The 19225-nt window shown below is 36.0% G+C and overlaps 1 protein-coding gene and 1 non-coding gene across 2 annotated transcripts; one reads left to right on the forward strand and one right to left on the reverse strand.

Annotated features, from left to right (window-relative positions):
* Positions 1 to 264: 264 nt before the first annotated feature.
* On the reverse strand, positions 265 to 372 carry LOC148573441 (small nucleolar RNA R71). The gene has a single exon (XR_015906894.1). It is a non-coding gene; the product is annotated as a small nucleolar RNA R71 (small nucleolar RNA).
* Positions 373 to 11482: 11110 nt separating this feature from the next.
* LOC107627085 (proline-rich receptor-like protein kinase PERK12) lies at positions 11483 to 13287 on the forward strand. The gene is made up of 6 exons (XM_088505892.1): positions 11483 to 11570; positions 11815 to 11975; positions 12223 to 12299; positions 12392 to 12539; positions 12746 to 12895; positions 13102 to 13287. The coding sequence occupies exons 1-6, from the start codon at positions 11483 to 11485 to the stop codon at positions 13285 to 13287; spliced, it is 810 nt and encodes a 269-aa protein (XP_088362018.1).
* Positions 13288 to 19225: the final 5938 nt, after the last annotated feature.

Here is a 19225-nt window from a genome sequence, read left to right on the forward strand (position 1 = left end):
TTTCTCTAATGCAACAAAACTGCAAGTTTCATGGACTTCCATCTGAAGATCCTTTTCAGTTCTTAACTGAATTCTTGCAGGTCTGTGATACTGTTAAGACTAATGGAGTTGATCCTGAAGTCTACAAGCTCATGCTTTTTCCCGTTTGCTGTAAGAGACAGAGCTAGAGTGTGGTTAGACTCTCAACCGAAAGATAGCCTGAACTCTTGGGATAAGCTGATCACGGCTTTCTTAGCCAAGTTCTTTTCTCCTCAAAAGCTGAGTAAGCTTAGAGTGGATGTTCAAACCTTCAGACAGAAGGAAGGTGAATCCCTCTATGAAGCTTGGGAGAGATATAAGCAACTGACCAAAAAATGTCCTTCTGACATGCTTTCAGAATGGACCATCCTGGATATATTCTATGATGGTCTGTCTGAATTAGCTAAGATGTCATTGGATACTTCTGCAGGTGGATCCATTCACCTAAAGAAAACGCCTGCAGAAGCTCAAGAACTCATTGACATGGTTGCTAACAACCAGTTTATGTACACTTCTGAGAGGAATCCTGTGAGTAATGGGACACCTCAGAAGAAGGGAGTTCTTGAAATTGATATTCTGAATGCCATATTGGCTCAGAACAAAATATTGACTCAGCAAGTCAATATGATTTCTCAGAGTCTGAATGGAATGCAAGCTGCATCAAACAGTACTTAAGAGGCATCTTCTGAAGAAGAAGCTTATGATCCTGAGAACCCTGCAATAGCAGAGGTGAATTACATGGGTGAACCATATGGAAACACCTATAATCCCTCATGGAGAAATCACCCAAATCTCTCATGGAAGGATCAACAAAAGCCTCAACAAGGCTTTAATAATGGTGGAAGAAACAGGTTTAGCAATAGCAAGCCTTTTCCATCATCCACTCAGCAACAGATAGAGAACTCTGAACAAAATACCTCTAATTTAGCAAACTTAGTCTCTGATCTATCTAAGGCCACTGTGAGTTTCATTAATGAAACAAGGTCCTCCATTAGAAATTTGGAAGCACAAGTGGGCCAGCTGAGTAAAAGAATCACTGAAACCCCTCCTAGTACTCTCCCAAGCAATACAGAAGAGAATCCAAAAGGAGAGTGCAAGGCCATTGAATTAATTACCATGGCCGAACCTGTAAGGGAGGTTGAGGACGTGAATCCCAGTGAGGAAGACCTCCTGGGACGTCCAGTGATCAATAAGGAGTTCCCCTCTGAGGAACCAAAGGAATCTGAGACTCATCTAGAGACCATAGAGATTCCATTAAACCTCCTTACGCTTTTCATGAGCTCTGATGAGTATTCTTCTTCTGAAGAGAATGAGGATGTTACTGAAGAGCAAGTTGCCAAGTTCCTTGGTGCAATCATGAAGCTGAATGCCAATTTATTTGGTAATGAGACTTGGGGAGATGAACCTTCCCTGTTCACCAATGAACTAAATGCATTGGATCAACTGAGATTGCCTCAGAAGAAACAGGATCCTGGAAAGTTCCTAATACCTTGTACCATAGGCACCATGACCTTTGATAAGGCTCTATGTGACCTTGGGTCAGGAATAAACCTCATGCCCCTCTCTATAATTGAGAAACTGGGAATCTTTGAGGTGCAAGCTGCCAGAATCTCATTAGAGATGGCAGACAACTCAAGAAAAGAGGCTTATGGACTAGTAGAGGACGTGTTAGTAAAGATTGAAGGCCTTTACATCCCTGCTGATTTCATAATCCTGGATACTGGAAAGGATGAGGATGAATCCATCATTCTTGGAAGACCCTTCCTAGCCACAGCAAGAGCTGTGATTGATGTAGACAGAGGTGAACTAGTCCTTCAATTGAATGAGGACTCCCTTGTATTTAAAACTCAAGGTCATCCTTCTATAAACATGGAAAAGAGGCACAGTAAGCTCCTCTCAAAACAGAGTCAACCAGAGCCCCCACAGTCAAACTCTAAGTTTGGTGTTGGGAAGTCTCAACAATGCTCTGAACATCTGTGAGGCTCCATGAGAGCCCACTGTCAAGCTATTGACATTAAAGAAGCGCTTGTTGGGAGGCAACCCAATTTTTATTTATCTAATTTTAATTTATTTTTATTTTTATTTCATGTTTTATTAGGTTCATGATCATGTGGAGTCACAAAATAAATATAAAAATTGAAAACGGAATCAAAAACAGCAGAAGAAAAATCACACCCTGGAGGAGGATCTTACTGGCGCTTAAACGCCAGTAAGGAGCATCTGGCTGGCGTTCAACGCCAGAACAGAGCATGGATCTAGCGTTGAACGCCAGAAACAAGCAGCACCCTGGCGTTCAGACGCCAGAAATGCACACTGAGGAAGAGCTGGCGCTGAACGCCAGAAACAAGCATCTGGGCGCTGAACGCCCAGAACAAGCATCAATTCGGCGTTTAAATGCCAGAATTGCATGCAAAGGCATTTTACATGCCTAATTGGTGCAGGGATGTAAATCCTTGACACCTCAAGATCTGTGAACCTCACAGGATCATCTCAGGATCTGTGGACCCCATAGGATCCCCACCTTACCTCCTCATAATCCTATATCACCATCTCTCTCTCCATTCACAGTCATCCCTTCTGTTTTCCATTCACCACTCACATCCATTACTCCCCTAAAACCATCATACAACCCACCTACACCCACCCACTCAAATTCAAAACATCAACTCACCTCCATCTCTTCTTCTTCTTCTTCTATTCTTTCTTCTTTTGCTCGAGGGCGAGCAACATTCTAAGTTTGGTGTGGTAAAAGCATAAGCTTTTTGTTTTTCCATTACCATTGATGGCACCTAAGGCCAGAGAAACCTCTAGAAAGAGGAAAGGGAAGACAAAAGCTTCCATCAAGGGTCTATAACTCAGTGGTAGAACATTTGACTGCAAATCAAGAGATCCCTAAGATACCTCAGGGGATACATTTTCCTCCACACAATTATTGGGAGCAACTAAGGGTGGAACATCAAGAGCACTCCATCATCCTTCATGAAATTAGAGAAGATCAAAAAGCAATGAGGGAGGAGCAACAAAGACAAGGAAGAGACATAGAAGAGCTCAAGGACATCATTGGTTCCTCAAGAAGAAAACGCCACCATCACTAAGGTGGACTCATTCCTTGTTCTTAAATTCTCTGTTTTTCATTTTCTTTCTGTTAAGTGCTTATCCATGTTTGTGTCTTATTACATGATCATTAGTATTTAGTAACTTTGTCTTAAAGTTATGAATGTCCTATGAATCCATCACCTCTCTTAAATGAAAAATGTTTTAATTCAAAAGAACAAGAAGTACATGAGTTTTGAATTTATCCTTGAACTTAGTTTAATTATATTGATGTGGTGACAATACTTTTTGTTTTCTGAATAAATGCTTGAACAGTGCATATGTCTTTTGAAGTTGTTGTTTAAGAATGTTAAATATGTTAGCTCTTGAAAGAATGATGACAAGAAGACATGTTATTTGATAATCTGAAAAATCATAAAAGTGATTCTTGAAGTAAGAAAAAGCAGTGAATACAAAGCTTGCAGAAAAAAATGGCAAAAAAAAAAATAAAAAAAGAAAAAGCAAGCAAAAAAAGCCAAAAGCTCTTAAAACCAAAAGGCAAGAGCAAAAAAGCCAATGACCCTTAAAACCAAAAGGCAAGGGTAAATAAAAAGGATCCCAAGGCTTTGAGTATCAGTGGATAGGAGGGCTTAAAGGAATAAAATTCTGGCCTAAGCGGCTAAACCAAGCTGTCCCTAACCATGTGCTTGTGGCGTAAAGGTGTCAAGTGAAAACTTGAGACTGAGCGGTTAAAGTCAAGGTCCAAAGCAAAAGAAGAGTGTGCTTAAGAATCCTGGACACCTCTAATTGGGGACTTTAGCAAAGCTGAGTCACAATCTGAAAAGGTTCACCCAGTTATGTGTCTGTGGCATTTATGTATCTGGTGGTAATACTGGAAAACAAAGTGCTTAGGGCCACGGCCAAGACTCATAAAGTAGCTGTGTTCAAAAATCAACATACTGAACTAGAAGAATCAATAACACTATCTGAACTCTGAGTTCCTATAGATGCCAATCATTCTGAACCTCAATGGATAAAGTGAGATGCCAAAACTATTCAAGAGGCAAAAAGCTACAAGTCCCGCTCATCTTATTGGAGCTATGTTTCATTGATAGTTTAGAATTTATAGTATATTCTCTTCTTTTTATCCTATTTGATTTTTAGTTGCTTCGGGACAAGCAACAATTTAAGTTTGGTGTTATGATGAGCGGATAATTTATACGCTTTTTGGTATTGTTTTTAGTATGTTTTTAGTAGGATCTAGTTACTTTTAGGATGTTTTCATTAGTTTTTATGTTAAATTCACATTTTTGGACTTTACAATGAGTTTGTGTATTTTTCTGTGATTTCAGGTATTTTCTGGCTGAAATTGAGGGACTTGAGCAAAAATCAGATTCAGAGGTTGAAGAAGGACTGCTGATGCTGTTGGATTCTGACCTCCCTACACTCAAAGTGGATTTTCTGGAGCTACAAAACTCAAAATGGCGCGCTTTCAATTGCTTTGGAAAGTAGACATCCAGGGCTTTCCAGCAATATATAATAGTCCATACTTTGGCCGAGTTTAGACAATGCAAAAGGGCGTTGAACGCCAGTTCTATGCTGTAGTCTAGAGTTAAACGCCAGAAACACGTCACGAACCAGAGTTGAACGCCAGAAACACGTTACAACCTGGCGTTCAACTCCAGAAAGAGCCTCTGCACGTGTAACATTCAAGCTCATCCCAAGCACACACCAAGTGGGCCCCGGAAGTGGATTTATGCATCAATTACTTACTCCTGTAAACCCTAGTAACTAGTTTAGTATAAATATGACTTTTTACTATTGTATTCGGATCTTCGGATCATTTTATGATCTTTGGATTATCTTTTGATCTATTGATCACGTTTGGGGGCTGGCCATTCGGCCATGCCTGGACCTTATCACTTATGTATTTAAAACGGTAGAGTTTCTACACACCATAGATTAAGGTGTGGAGCTCTGCTGTTCCTCACGAATTAATGCAAAGTACTACTGTTTCTCTATTCAATTCAACTTATTCCACTTCTAAGATATTCATTCGCATTTCAATATGAATGTGATGAACGTGACAATCATCATCATTCCCATACGAACGCGTGCCTGACAACCACTTCCGTTCCACCTTAGATTGGATGATTATCTCTTGGATCTCTTAATCAGAATCTTCGTGGTATAAGCTAGATTGATGGCGGCATTCATGAGAATCTGGAAAGTCTAAACCTTGTCTGTGGTATTTCGAGTATGATTCAAGGATTGAATGACTGTGACGAACTTCAAACTCGCGAGTGCTGGGTGTAGTGACAGACGCAAAAGGATAGTAAATCCTATTCCAGCATGATCGAGAACCTCCAGATGATTAGCCATGCAGTGACAGCGCATCAGACCATTTTCACAGAGAGGATGGGATGTAGCCATTGACGACGGTGATGCCCTTACATAAAGTTTGCCATGGAAAGGAGTAAGACTGATTGGATGAAGACAGCCGGAAAGCAGAGATTCAGAGGAACGCAAGCATCTCTATACGCTTATCTGAAATTCTCACCAATGAATTACATAAGTATTTCTATCTTTATTTTCTGTTTATTTATTATTATTATTCGAAAATTCCATAACCATTTGATATCCGCCTGACTGAGATTTACAAGGTGACCATAGCTTGCTTCATACCAACAATCTCCGTGGGATCGACCCTTACTCACGTAAGGGTTTATTACTTGGACGACCCAGTGCACTTGCTGGTTAGTTGTGCGAAGTTGTGAAGTTATGTTTGGACCATGGTATGGTGCACCAGTTATTGGCGCCATTTCCAGGGAGAGAACGAACAACAAATTTTACAACCTCAAAGTAACAATTTCACATACCAAGAACAAATGACACTTATTTTGAAATTTTTTGATATATATGATTTTATTTAAGAGCATTTTCTTAATCTTGTACATGTTAAAGATACTACATCATTAACTCTGAAACAAGAATTACGCGACATTTTTTTCGATATGGTCTTAATGTCTCTAATATTCGTAGTCAAGGATAGGAAAGCGTCAGCAACATGAGAGGGAAATGGAATGGGTTACAAGCATTATTCTTAAAAGATTGCCCTTATGCTTACTATATCCACTGTTTTGCTCATCGATTACAACTTACATTAATTGCTGCATCTAGAGAAGGTATTCATGTACATCAAATTTTTATTTTAACTTAACTTTCATCGTCAATATTATTTGTTCTTCTACTAAGCATAGTGATAAGTTACATGCTGCCAAAACAGATGAAATTTTTCATTTATTAGAGATTGATGAACTTGAAACTGGCAAAGGGGCAAATCAAATTAATACTTTGAAACGAACAGGTGAAACTCGATGGAGTTCTCATTTCTCTTCTGTTTGTAGTTTAATAAATATATATGATGCAATGTTAACTGTTTTACAAAAGATTATTGTTGATGGATCAACTTATTCTCAGCGTGGTAATGCAGATAGTGCTTACAATACCCTGACCTAATTTGAGTTTGTATTGATCTTGCATTTGATGAAAGATATTATGAGAATAACTAATGTTCTTGTCAAACTTTACAAAAGCAGTCTCAAGATATAGTTAATGCTATGCAACTAGTTCATTCTACAAAAATACTTATTCAAAACATGAGAGATGACAGATACAAGAAATTATTAAAAAATGTGAAATTATTTTGTGAGCAACATGATATTCTAATTCCTAATTTAGCTGCTTCTTATGTTGCAAGGCAAGGACGCTCGCATCACCAAAAAGACCATATTATAGCTGAGCATTATTTTAGAGTGGAGATATTTTTAGTCACAATTGATAAACAATTACAAGAGTTAAATAGCAAATTTAATGATCAAAGAATGGATCTACTAAGTCTAAGCTCTACTCTCATACCTAAGGATACTTACAAAAATTTTGACATTGTTAAGATTTCTACTCTTGTTGACAGCTACTATCCCGAAGACTTTACTGAACAAGAGAAAATTAATTTACCTTTTCAGCTTCAACATTTTATTCTTGATACTCATCAGCATTCAGAAATGAAAAGTTTGTCAACTATTCATGAACTGTGTAGATGTTTAATAGAAACAAAAAAAAAAGTAAAAAATGTATTACTTAATTGATAGATTGATTCGTCTAATATTAACTCTTCTAGTTTATACAGCTACTACAGAGCGTTCATTTTCAGTAACGAAAATAATGAAGATAAGGTTAAAAAACAAGATGGAGGACGACTTTTTTGTTGATAGTTTGGTTATTTACATTGTAAAGAAATTACTAAAAAATTTAATTTTGATTCAATTACTGAAGATTTTAAGTCACTAAAATTTCGAAGAGTACTATTATAAATTATTTTATATTTTTTATTTGTAAAATTATTTATTTATTATCTTATTAATAACAAACTTAAAAAATAATTATATTTATAAATTTTATTTTGATATAAATATTATTATTAAATTTTTAGCTCTTTCAAAATTTTGTTTTAAGTTCTGTCATTGAATACGGAGTATCTATTTCCATTATGAATATATTTTGGATATTATCTATTAAGAGTTAATAGTCAAAAACATTCCTGAAAGATACCCCGATTTTCATTTTGGTCATCGAAAGACAATATTAATCGAAATCGTTCCCGAAAAATACACGATTTGGTCACGTTAGTCCTTCTATCAGTTGGATGATGACGTGGTGGGTTAATGCCACATGTCACAAGATTATTAATTGACATGTCAGATCAGTGACACCTGGTACGTGGCACACCACGTGTCACTTGACATGTAAAAAAGTTATTTATAATCAAAATTTTCTTTGAAAGTTCAGACGTAAGTCATTTTCATCCCTAAAATTTTAAAAATTAATCAAATTAGTTCTTATATAATTTTTTTATTTTTTCTTGATAATATTAAATTTAAAATATTTTTTGATACTACTAATTTTAATAGAAATGTAATTGACAAACAAAAAAATTAGTAATTGTATCTTTTCTTTTTAAAATTTTTTTCAACAAAATTATCTCTCTCCTTTAATTCTTCTCAAAATCTCTCTTATTCTTTTCTATTCTAAAACATTTTTCTTACATTATTACATTTTGCTGGAATATATATATATACTCAAAATTAAAATGTATGTATTTGTTAACCTAAACAAAGTTATATGCTCAAAATCAAAATTTATGTATGTTAACCTAAACAAAGTTATACCACTATTTTTTTTACTACATCTTTTTTTCCATTACGGTATTACTTACATATACGATGTAATGGTAGTGATAAAGTCAAAATTCAAGAAGATCCACAAATTTTGCTTCAATTTCAAACTTTACAAAATATTAAAAATTTGTTGCTTAATTATTATTATTATTATTATTATTATTATTATTATTATTATTATTATTATTATTATTATTATTATTATTATTATTATTATTATTATTATTATGCTAAACGAATTGCTTCTTAAGTGTACTACATGCAAAGATCATAATAAATTTTTGTGTGTTTCATATGTTTGAGATAGATTATATAATTTTTCTTTTAATATCATTACCATTACATCCTATATGTAAGTAATACTGTAATGGAAAAAAAAGATGTAGTAAAAAAAATGGTGGTATAACTTTAATTATGTTAACATACATAAATTTTGATTTTGAATATATAACTTTGTTTAGGTTAACAAATATATACATTTCAATTTTGAGTATATATATATATATATATATATATATATATATATATATATATATATATATATATATATTCTAACAAAATGTAATAATGTAATAATGTAAGAAAAATATTTTAGATTAAAAAAGAATAAGAGAGATTTTGAGAAAAATTAAAGGAGAGAGATAATTTTATTGAAAAAATTTTTAAAAAGAAAGATACAATTACTAATTTTTTGTTTGTCAATTATATTTCTATTAAAATTAGTAGTATCAAAAAATATTTCAAATTTAATATTATCAAGAAAAAATAAAAAAAAATTATATAAGGACTAATGTGATTAATTTTTAAAATTTTAGGAATGAAAATGACTTACGTCTGAACTTTTTAAGGACTATTTTGATTATAAATAACTTTTTTACATGTCAAGTGACACGTGGCAGACACGTGGCGTGCCAGGTGTCACTGATCTGACACGTCAGTCAATCATCTTGTGACACTTGACATTAACCCACCACATTATCATGCCAAGTGGCACTTAATGTGATACGTCATCATCCAACTGACGGAAGGACTAACGTGACCAAGTCATATATTTTTTGGGAACAATTTCGATTAATTTTGTCTTTCAAGACGATTTTGACTATTAATTCTATCTATTAAATTTGTTGTTCATATTTATTTCGATGCACTCAAAATCTGTAATATTTTTATTACGTCATATCCTAATAACTGAGTATCTGAAATATTTGTTTTATTTGATTTAGGATTCAATATTCAAAATGTGTACTTTAGTGTATATAAAAAATTATTCTATATTTTACATATTTTTGTAAATATTATAATTTATTAATTTAAATAAAAAATTCCATTTCCAAACCCTAAAACAGCGTTGATTTTCGTCGGATCAAGTTATACTTTATTTTGATGCATTGTTATTTAGTTAATTTTTATTAAAATCCAATTCATACCGACTTGTCTACAGTCCTAATGAAAAATTTGAGTGTTTGAAAAGTCAGAAATTACCACTCCTCATCATCATCATAGGATGGATATATCATTTAATTTCTCCATACTCCAGTCATGGGGCATAACTTGATTTTGGATTGAAATAATTAATAACTAATTATATTGTTACGTGGTACGAACATATACAGATGCGGTGATGTCTATCTCTAGCTAGAACATTATGCATATCATGATCGCTGCGTTTTCTTTCAAACCTATTCAAATAGTTTTATTAATCAAATTTAATTAAGTTAATTTATATTTAATAAAAATTATTTAAATAAACTAAATAAAATTTAATTTTATATAAATATCTTAAAACAAAAAATATGACATGCATCACTACAAAATTTATATATATTTGTAGGTATTTTATAAGGGAAATTTTAAAAAAATTTTACAATATATTTTAGATGTGACATTTTGATAAACTTTCACAGAATAACAATAAATTTTAGGTGAGTTCTACCCAACCCCCTCTATTTCAACATGTAAATTACCCCTCGTGACATGGCATGTTTTAATTAGATGCTTAGTTTTAGTTTGAGTTAATTTAACTCAATAAGAGTTAATATCTTAACTAAAGTAGGGTAATTTTGTAATTAAATATTTTTATAAGAGGGATAAACATATAATTTTTATAAACATGAATAAGTAAAATTATATTATTATCATTGTGCAGAAACTCAATTCACCCCGATCCCATTTCTATCTGAAATTGAAAGAAGAAATCAACTCAACTCTCTACAATGGAAAGCTGTTTCCAATTCCAATGAAGATAATTTTGCTGGAGAAAAAACGGAAAAAATTGTGAGCGTCTGGGAACTTGTAGAGCACCCAGACTACTCCTTTTGTTTTGGTGATATTGTGTTTGCGGCTCAAATGATAGTAGCTGTCTCACGGCTTGCTCAGACTCAAAATCAATCATCCCCATTCAGAGTTCAGAGCTTGAGCTTCAATGGCGACGAAGAAGCAGAACGATGATAACACCAAGAAGGCGGGCTTTACTCACTAGTGCCCCCCAGTCCCCAACCTTCGTTCTCACCCTCAAGCAGCCGACTCGCTTTCGCCCTTCCCTCAACTCCCCTTTTCTAGCAAAACAGTTATGGAACTGCCCTCCTGAGGTTTTTTTTAGATAACTTATTTTTCATGAATTTGATTTGCCTGAATTATGATACAGTTCTAAATTTATTTGTTATTGATTTGATATTGTTTGGAAATTTTGTTATTGATTTGATATTGTTCTGAAAATTTTCATGATTTTTTGTTTCTTCAATCTCATATAGTTCTAAAATCTGAGATAGTGAGCGTGGTCAAAGAAATTCTTACCTATACCGAGAGCAAATCTCTCTCATGTTCTAAGCCAATCTGTTAACCATAACTCACAGAGCCGTCAGCCAATGCTAACCTTGTATTAGTTAGATAGTTTCAAGGGTTGGCTTCATGTGAAACTGATTCATGAAATACTTACTTAATTTCTTGTGTAAGATAATGGCAAGTCAGTGTCTGACTTGAAGATGGTTCAGCTATGTCGAGTTAGAACTTGCCACTGGTGGATTCTCTGAGGCCAACTTTCTGGCTGAGGGGGATTTGGATCCATTCACAGAGGGGTTCTACCGGATGGACAAGTCATTGCTGTCAAGCAACATAAATTGGCTAGTTCTCAGGGTGACCTTGAGTTTTGCTCAGAGGTAGAAGTCCTGAGTTGTGTTCAACACCAAAATGTTGTTATGCTGATTGGATTTTGTATAGAGGATAAGAGAAGGCTACTAGTTTACGAGTACATATGCAATGGATCATTGGATTCACATTTATATGGTGATTTCTCTTGCTCTCTTGCATCCGAACTTCTGTTCTTACAGAATTTTTTTCAATTGCACTAGACTATAATATCAGACTTATGTTTACTACTTTGATTTTTATTAATCTGATGCCAACTAAAAGCAGGTGGTGAAGTAGGATTAATGTGACGATGTTTTTCATTTTGAATACATTGATTGAAACAAGACATATATTTTCCTGATATGATTGTAAATTAGTCTAATATTTTAAACTATTTCAGGGAGACAGCGAGAACCATTAGAATGGGCTGCATGGCAAAAAATTGCCATTGGAGCTGCTCGTGGGTTACGATATCTTCATGAAGACTGTAGAGTGGGATGCATTATCCACCGTGACATGCGGCCTAACAACATTCTCATAACTCATGATTTTGAACCACTGGTATGGTAGTGCTTGCCTATTGTACAATGCATTCTTGTAGGTTTGTAGTTTACACTATAAAAGGCACATTTACCTCACTTTTGAATATCCACCCATCTACATTTTTAAATTTACTTACCATTGGATGTAAAAGACAGAATTTTCTGAGTCTTGTATAGATTACATTCTAAACTCTGGTGTATGCTGAATTTGAGTTGGATTACATACATGCCTAATTTTTCTAACAGCATTATATTGTGATTTCAAGGTTGGTGATTTTGGATTGGTGAGGTGGCAACCTGATGGAGACACGGGTGTGGAAACCCGAGTAATTGGAACATTCGGGTATGTATTTGTGTTTGTCCTGAATGGTTTTCATAATCAAAACTTGTCTGAGAAATATGAACTCACAATTAAGATATGTCATTATTGTGTAGGTATTTGGCTCCTGAATATGCTCAAAGCGGCCAAATAACTGAGAAAGCTGATGTTTATTCATTTGGGGTGGTATTGGTGGAGCTTGTTATAGGGAGAAAAGCTGTGGATCTCACGCGGCCTAAGGGACAGCAGTGTCTTACTAAGTGGGTAAGTTATATTTGCAATTTTTACTCGAACCATTCTGTGAAAAATTTCACCCTTTCTTTTATCCCCAACCAAACATTGCCTAAGAGTTAAAGTATGGCTATGTCTATAATTAACAATCATAAATCCTATATTAATCCCCTTTTATGTTTCTGGTTGTTCATGCCAAGTCTTGTCGAAATTTGAGTAAATGTCTTGATATTTAACAGGCACAACCTCTGTTGGAAGAATATGCCATTGAGGAACTGATTGATCCAAGGCTGGGGAACCAATACTTAGAAAATGAGGTATATTGCATGTTGCATGCTGCATCATTATGCATACGGCGAGATCCTCATTCTAGACCACGCATGTCACAGGTAAACAAGTTCTTGAACTTATTTTTTGTTGGAAAAAATTGCTTTGAAGAATTCTCAATCACATATTTATTATAATTTGATCAAACTCTGTTTTAAGTTAAAATCAATAGGAAAAGCTAATGCTGCATGTTTAGATCATGTTTTTTGAATTTGACCATGTTCTCTGCCTAACTGTTTTTAAAATTATTTCTGCTTGTTTATTCAAGGTTCTTCGTATACTGGACTGCGACATGGTCATGGACACAAGTTACATTTCAACTCCAAGTTATGATGTGGGAAACCGGAGTGGCCGACTCTGGTCGGAGCCGCTGCAGAGGCAGCACCATTACAGGGGTCCTCTGTTAGAGGGGTCACTTGAATCATTCAGTGGGAAGCTATCTCTTGACAAATAGAGGCCTGCATATTGGGATAGGGACAACAAAGCAAGAAGGACTTCATGTGAAGATGACATTTAGAAAGGGGTTGATACTTGATCAAAATTGAGAATTGCTTTTTTCTTGTTATGCTAAATATGTTTATTTTCCCTCTTATTTTGTAATTTTGCATCTTTCTATCTATCTTTTTGCAGTGATCTAATTTTGCATGTGTATAATAGCAGGGTGAAAGTAGGATAGGTAAAAAAATATAGAAGTTTTTGAAATTCTTCAGGGAAAATCATGTACACACTATTGTGCCTAAAAGGGCCTTTTTGACTTGAGAGAGTTTGTGGGGTCCTGAAATGAAATGAAATGGAGTAGCTTCTTCTAAGTTCAAAGATTGTTGGTTTAATTATCCCTTTTCACTTTCCATATGCGTGTCCATGCACATGCATGCGTTGAGAAGCAAACAAACATGGTTTGATGGTTGTCATCTGAAGTTCTGAACCAACTTGGACAGCGACACAAACAAATCAGAGTTAGCCTTTTGCATCTATGAAGGGTACTAGAATCACAGGGTAATTAATAATGACACTTCACCTTTTTGAGTTTGAATGATATCAGAAATATTTTATTTATGAAAATGTACACTAAACTCTAATATATGCAAGTCTCATGACTCATGACACAATATCTTCATATTTTATAAAATATAGCACTAATCTCAATATCTCATAATTAAAAAAGAGGTAAGTATAGACATGACAAAACAAAAGCAAAAAATGCTGAATATATAGTAGCAGTTAATGAGACTGATAGAGTTTATCCATTTTAAAAATCTTAAAATTTTGAAGCAATTGATAAAACCAAAAAATCTTGGTTGGCTGATGTTGACAATGTCCTATGCTTTTTTGAATTCTTGACTTCTAGGAATCATGTGAAGCAAAATTCATTGGTTGGCTAATGATGACAATCCTGAGAGGGTTCAGACAACATAAATTCATTGGTTGGCTTGCTTCCCTTTCTTCTAATGCTTCCTCATTTTAGACCTTGCGTATCTACAAGAAAATATTTAGGGACATAAGACATCAATCCTAACAAGAGTATCTAAAATTAATAGAAACCATTAGGTTAGAAGTTACTCTATGTGCATGCCACCCCGATCTGACGACGACAGCATGCTGCCCTGAAGCTGCTCCATGACCTTAGTAGCTTGTTCAACTTCCTGTAAAAGAATAAAGGTTAGTAAATTGATAAGGGGTAAGCAAGCAAAATTTACTACACTGACCAACAGGGGATTGAACAAGAACTATGACTCACATCAAAATCAGCAAATGTAACCGGCATTCCTCCTCTAGAACGGATTTTGACCATGTTGAATCCAGCATACCTGGAAAATGGATTTAAGACATTAAAGCTCGATAGTAAAAACTCAAAATCAAGTGAAAGATGAACATTGCAAGATCAAGATATAACAAGAACCAGTAGGTCCAGCACTGCTCCAATATGAACAACTTTACTATAGACACAACAACTCACACTGAGAAAGTTTGTCTCAGTTCATCTTCAGTGCAGTTTGGACCAAGATTTGCAATGAAGAGAGTAGAGCATGGTCCTCCATCAGGACCTCTTTCATGCTGCTCCTACAGAAAAAATATTGCAATAAAAAGATGAAAAATTGCAACCTCACTATTGAACGCGAAATGTGTTGATGCTTAATTGATAGCGGTTTTTGTTCTCAACAATAAACCTCGAAACTGGAACGGACCGGTCGATCGGATCGGTTTAACCGCAAACTAATAACACTAACAAACCGAGCAGGCATATAAAACTGGTAATTAAAAAACCGGCAAAAAATCATTGAACCGCACAAAAGCCGACCGGTCGGATCGAACCGGAACCAGGCCGGTTTACACAAAAAAAGGGAAGCTCATTCGTTTCTTTCTCCCTTTCTCTGTTTCTTTCTTTCAGTCAGAGAAATCACCCAAACCCAACCACAAAACCCTAGCACTGTAAGCCTACACCACCGCCACAAGGAGTGTCATACTGCCGCCGTCCGTCGCACTCACAGTTCGCCATCCGTCATCTAGCGTCCCTCATGCTCCAAATCTTCAACCCCTATTTGCTGTCACCGATCGCGGTTGCTTCCTTGACCTCGGCGTCCGTCGTCTTTGTCTGCTCAGCCCCGCTTCCCTCGCCGTTTATTTGCCGTTCACGTTCGCGTTTTCGATCGCATTCTTCGCCGTACGCGTTCGCTCGGCGTTCACCGTTCGTGTTCAATCGCCGTTCACCGTTCGAGTTCGCGTGTGTCTGGAAGCCACGTTGCTCTGCTTCAAACTCTACGACCAACCCACGCGCTCCACACACCCTTCAAACTGCTCTCTTTTGTCCCCGCCGTGAGTTCCCTAAACCCGCCACCAGACAATACACTCGCACAACACCAATACTCTTCTTCAAACTCTGCAACCTATGATTTATATTACAATAAGTACTTATTTTATTTGGTATTGGTTTGGATGTTTTGGTAGACTAAATTAAAGTTACAAAAGTTATGTTCTCTTCTCTATCACGATGAAATCAAGCTTTGAATTCTCTTATTTCGTTTTAATTTTACCGCACTCAACATGTTTGATGAATTGCTTTAACCATATTTCTGGTTGGTTTTATACTTTCTAGCTTTTAGAAACTTATTAAGTTGATTGCATGTGTGGTGCACGAATTGTGAATCACACTTTTCACAATTCGTACCACTAACCAGCAAGTGCATTGGGTCGTCCAAGTAATACCTTACGTGAGTAAGGGTCGAATCCCACGGAGATTGTTGGTTTGAAGCAATCTCTGGTTATCTTGTAAATCTCAGTTAGGAGGTCAATTATAATTATCAGTTGACTTGCAAATGAACAAGAGAACATAAAATAAATACTTGGTATGCAGTAATGGAGAATATGTTGGAGTTTTGGAGATGCTTTGTCTTCTGAATCTCTGCTTTCTCCCTGTCTTCTTCTTCACGCACGCAAGGTTCTTCCTATGGCAAGCTGTGTGTTGGTGGATCACCGTTGTCAATGGTTACCATCCATCCTCTCAGTGAAAAAGGTCCAGGTGCGCTGTCACCGCACGGCTAATCATCTGTCGGTTCTCAATCATGTCAGAATAGGATCCATTGATCCTTTTGCATCTGTCACTACGCCCAACACTCGCGAGTTTGAAGCTCGTCACAGTCATTCAATCCCTGAATCCTACTCGGAATACCACAGACAAGGTTTAGACTTTCCGGATTCTCAAGAATGCTGCAAATGGATTCTAGCTTATACCACGAAGATTCTGATTAAGGAATCCAAGAGATATTCATTCAATCGAAAGTAGAACGGAGGTGGTTGTCAGGCACGCGTTCATAGGTTGAGAATGGTGATGACTGTCACGGATCATCACATCCATCATATTGAAGTGTGAATGAACATCTTAGATAGAAACAAGCGTGTTTGAATAGAAAACAGAAATAGTTGCATTAATTCATCGAAACACAGCAGAGCTCCTCACCCCCAACAATGGAGTTTAGAGACTCATGCCGTCAGAGATTACAAAGTTCAGATATAAAATGTCATGAGATGCAAAATAAATCTCTAAAAGTTGTTTAAATACTAAACTAGTAACCTAGGTTTACAGAAAATGAGTAAACTGTGATAGATAGTGCAGAAATCCACTTCTGGGGCCCACTTGGTATGTGATGGGGCTGAGACTTAAGCTTCTCATGTGCCTGGGCTGTTTTGGGCGTTCAACGCCAGGTTGTAACCTGTTTCTGGCGTTGAACTCCAACTTGTAACTTGTTTCTGGCGCTAGACGTCAGACTACAACATGGAACTGGCGTTGAACGCCAGTTTACGTCATCTATCCTTGAGCAAAGTATAGACTATTATATATTATTGGAAAGCCCTGGATGTGTACTTTCCAAAGCAATTGAGAGCGCGCCATTTGGAGTTATCTAGCTCCAAAAAATCCACTTTGAGTGCAGGAAGGTCAGAATCCAACAACATCAGCAGTCCTTTTTCAGCCTGAATAAGATTTTTACTCAGCTCCCTCAATGTCAGCCAGAAAATACCTGAAATCACAGAAAAATACACAAACTCATAGTAAAGTCCAGAAATGTGATTTTTAATTAAAAAACTAATAAAAATATACTAAAAACCATCTAAATCATACTAAAAACTAAGTAAAAACAATGCCAAAAAGCGTATAAATTATCCGCTCATCACAACACCAAACTTAAATTGTTGCTTGTCCCCAAGCAACTAAAAACAAAGTAGGATAAAAAGAAGAGAATATACAATGAATTCCAAAAATATCTATGAAGATCAGTGTTAATTAGATGAGCGGGGCTATTAGCTTTTTTTGCTTCTGAACTGTTTTGGTATCTCACTTTATCCTTTGAAGTTCAGAATGATTGGCATCTATAGGAACTCAGAATTTAGATAGTGTTATTGATTCTCCTAGTTCAGTATGTTAATTCTTGAACACAGCTACTTTATGAGTCTTGGCCGTGGCCCTAAGCACTCTGTTTTCCAGTATTACCACCGGATACATACATGCCACAGACACATAATTGGGTGAACCTTTTTAGATTGTGACTCAGCTTTGCTAAAGTCCCCAATTAGAGGTGTCCAGGGTTCTTAAGCACACTCTTTTTTTTTTCTTTGGACCTCGACTTTAACCGCTCAGTCTCAAGTTTTCACTTGACACCTTCACGTCACAAGCACATGGTTAGGGACAGCTTGGTTTAGCCGCTAAGGCTAGGATTTTATTCCTTTAGGCCCTCCTATCCACTGATGCTCAAAGCCTTGGATCCTTTTTATTATCCTTGCCTTTTGGTTTTAAGGGCTATTGGCTTTTTGCACTTACCTTTTGGTTTAAAGAGCTTTTGGCTTTTTCTGCTTGCTTTTTTTTTTCGCATTTTTTTTTCTGCAAGCTTTGTTCTTCACTGCTTTTTCTTGCTTCAAGAATCATTTTTATGATTTTTCAGATTATCAAATAACATTTCTCCTTTTTCATCAATCTTTCAAGAGCCAACAATTTTAACATTCATAAACAGCAAATTCAAAAGAAATATGCACTGTTCAAGCATTCATTCAGAAAACAAAAAGTATTGCCACCACATCAAAATAATTAAACTATTTTAAAATTCAAAATTCATGTACTTCTTTTTCTTTTTCAGAAAACAATTTTCATTTAAGAAAGGTGATGGATTCATAGGACATTCATATCTTTAAGACATAGACACTTAGATACTAGTGATCATATAGTAAAGACACAAACATAATTAAACATGAAGCATAGTAAATGAAAAACAGGAAAATAAGAACAAGGAGATTAAGGAATGGATCCACCTTAATGAGGGTGGCGTCTTCCTCTTCTTGAAGAACCAATGGTGCTCTTGAGCTCCTCTATGTCTCTTCCTTGCCTTTGTTGCTCTTCCCTCATAGCTCTTTGATCTGCAGTCAATTGCTCTACCACTGAATTATGGAAAAACAAAAGCAATGCTTTTACCACACCAAACTTAAAAGGTTTGCTCGTCCACGAGCAAAAGAAGAAAGAAGTGGAGAAGATGGAGGAGATGGAAGTGTGTGAATGGGTGGGTTTGGGAGGGAAATGGTTTGAATTTGAATGGTGAGGTAGGTGGGGATCATGTGGGGTCCACAGATCCAGTGGGGTCCACAGATCCAGTGGGGTCAAGGATTTAGCATCCCTGCTCCAATTAGGCGTACAAAATGCCCTTACTGTGCAATCCTGGCGTTTAACGCCAGACTGCTGCCTGTTTTTGGCGTTAAACGCCCAAATGTAGCCTGTTTCTGGCATTTAATGCCAGACTGATGCTTGTTTCTGGCGTTAAACGCCAGCTTGGTGCTTGTTTCTAGCGTTAAACACCAGACAGATGCTTGTTTCTGGCGTTTAAATGCCAGAATGATCTTCCTCCAGGGTGTGC

This window comes from Arachis ipaensis, chromosome B2 (assembly GCF_059453495.1).
Source record: "Arachis ipaensis isolate K30076 ecotype BB chromosome B2, ASM5945349v1, whole genome shotgun sequence".
In the NCBI taxonomy this organism is placed as follows: Eukaryota; Viridiplantae; Streptophyta; class Magnoliopsida; order Fabales; family Fabaceae; genus Arachis; species Arachis ipaensis.

Coding starts and splice junctions, on each gene's coding strand:
- LOC107627085 (XM_088505892.1), top strand. CDS start 11,483: ATGCTGATTGGATTTTGTATAGAGGATAAGAGAAGGCTACTAGTTTAC. Junction 12,300..12,391: donor CGAGTAATTGGAACATTCGG/GTATGTATTTGT, acceptor ATTATTGTGTAG/GTATTTGGCTCCTGAATATG. Junction 12,540..12,745: donor AGCAGTGTCTTACTAAGTGG/GTAAGTTATATT, acceptor GATATTTAACAG/GCACAACCTCTGTTGGAAGA.